We start from the raw sequence: 1,422 nt of genomic DNA, 5'->3' as shown, positions 1-1,422 counted from the left end.
TTGAAAGGTTGACGCCAACTGACTTGACCCCTCGTGTCCTGTGGCCCAGAGCCCACACATTTTCAAGTTCTGGCCTTAGAACCACAGAGCTGGTGGAGTGGGAGGGCGTGGCCTCCGGCCTGGTGGGCGTCAGCACCAGCGTTCTCACCTCCAAGTCTCTCACCTGTCCCCTCGGTGACAGACCCACGATGTGCGGTTTGAACGGCTCCTTGAGGGGGCCACCTCACAGGGACCCGGTGACCTGCCTTGCGGGGCCTTTCTGGCCGTGCTGTGCCCAGTTGTCTCACTTGTCATAAGGGGACAGAAGTGGCCCTGTTAAGCTGCTACTTCCTGTCCACCACGGGCTGGGGTGAGGAATCGCAGAAACAAGCTTCTAGACCAGATGGGACAGGTCGATGCTCATCCCCTCTGGAGCAGAGAAGGTTCCCGATGACCTGGGGCTGGTGATGGCCCTGCGGCCACAGGGCCATTCTCCCCAGAGAGAATTTGCATCCTGAAGAAATGCTCGTCTACCTGGTTTTCTCTAAGTGTGGTGTGGTGCTGGATGCTGCTTTGTGTGTGTGTGTGTGTGTGTGTGTGTTTTAGGAGTAGTTACTCTTTTTATCATGGGGATAAAAGCTGTAATTTTTAAAGTTACAGTGAGAGCAAACCCTGCTCCAGGAGGGTGGGCCTGGGGGGAGAATGGTGAGCATGTCCCTTGGAGACCTCTGGCCACAGAAGTATCAGTAACCGGAACCCGGGGGCCCTATGTAGCTGGTGCAGTGCGCGCCTAGGTCGTCGTGGTTTTGGGGCTGAGCTGTTCTCCGCTCCAGGTGCTGGTGGTGGATCAGCTGAGCATGCGGATGCTCTCGTCCTGCTGCAAGATGACGGACATCATGACAGAGGGGATCACAAGTGAGCGCCCGCCCGCCCCCTCCCTGTCACCTCTTTGGATTTAGAGCCCCAGCACCCTGGGTGGTGGACAGTGAGTTCCCAGAGACCAAGCTTCTTGGTCACCGCAGACCCACCCAACAGCGGGAACGGGCAAAAGCCGCAACAGCTCTTCACAGGAGGAAATCCAAAGGCCACCAGATGCATGACAAGTTGCCCGGCTTCGTCAGGCATCAGGGAATGTTATCATTTCCCAGTGACAGGTTTGCTAAGGTGTTTACCCACCGGCTCGTGCTCACTAGCCAGCGTGTCGCACCTGCGGCCAGACCGCACCTCCTGCTTGCGTCCGGAGCTTGCTTTCTGCTGTGGGCAGCTCCAGGCCCCCCAGCACTTTCCAGGGGGTCGTGGAATTAACCTCTGAATTAGCACGATTGGAAAGCGAGCTCTCTCGCGGCATTATTTCAAAGAAGGACGTGATCCTGTTTTTCCTCGTTAAAACCCCTTGGTGGGACAGACCTGCCTGCATGCTTGTCCCACTGCTCCCCCATGTGC

General features: G+C 57.2%; 1 protein-coding gene across 2 annotated transcripts in view; it reads left to right on the top strand.

The window, feature by feature from the left end:
* The first annotated feature begins 815 nt into the window (after positions 1-815).
* The window catches only part of STXBP1 (syntaxin binding protein 1), a 22,979-nt gene continuing 22,372 nt past the window's right edge, over positions 816-1,422 (top strand). For both annotated transcript variants that reach the window (XM_012721400.1, XM_004677311.2), the window contains exon 1: positions 816-894. In XM_012721400.1, coding sequence (XP_012576854.1) covers positions 837-894 — 58 coding nt within the window. In that variant the 5' untranslated portion in view covers positions 816-836. The remainder of the gene's footprint in view (positions 895-1,422) is intronic.

Source organism: Condylura cristata, unplaced genomic scaffold (genome assembly GCF_000260355.1).
Source record: "Condylura cristata isolate star-nosed mole 26May11 unplaced genomic scaffold, ConCri1.0 scaffold00006, whole genome shotgun sequence".
Taxonomy (NCBI): domain Eukaryota; kingdom Metazoa; phylum Chordata; class Mammalia; order Eulipotyphla; family Talpidae; genus Condylura; species Condylura cristata.
Note: the sequence above shows the minus strand (reverse complement) of the source record. Positions and strands in the feature narration are given on the sequence as shown.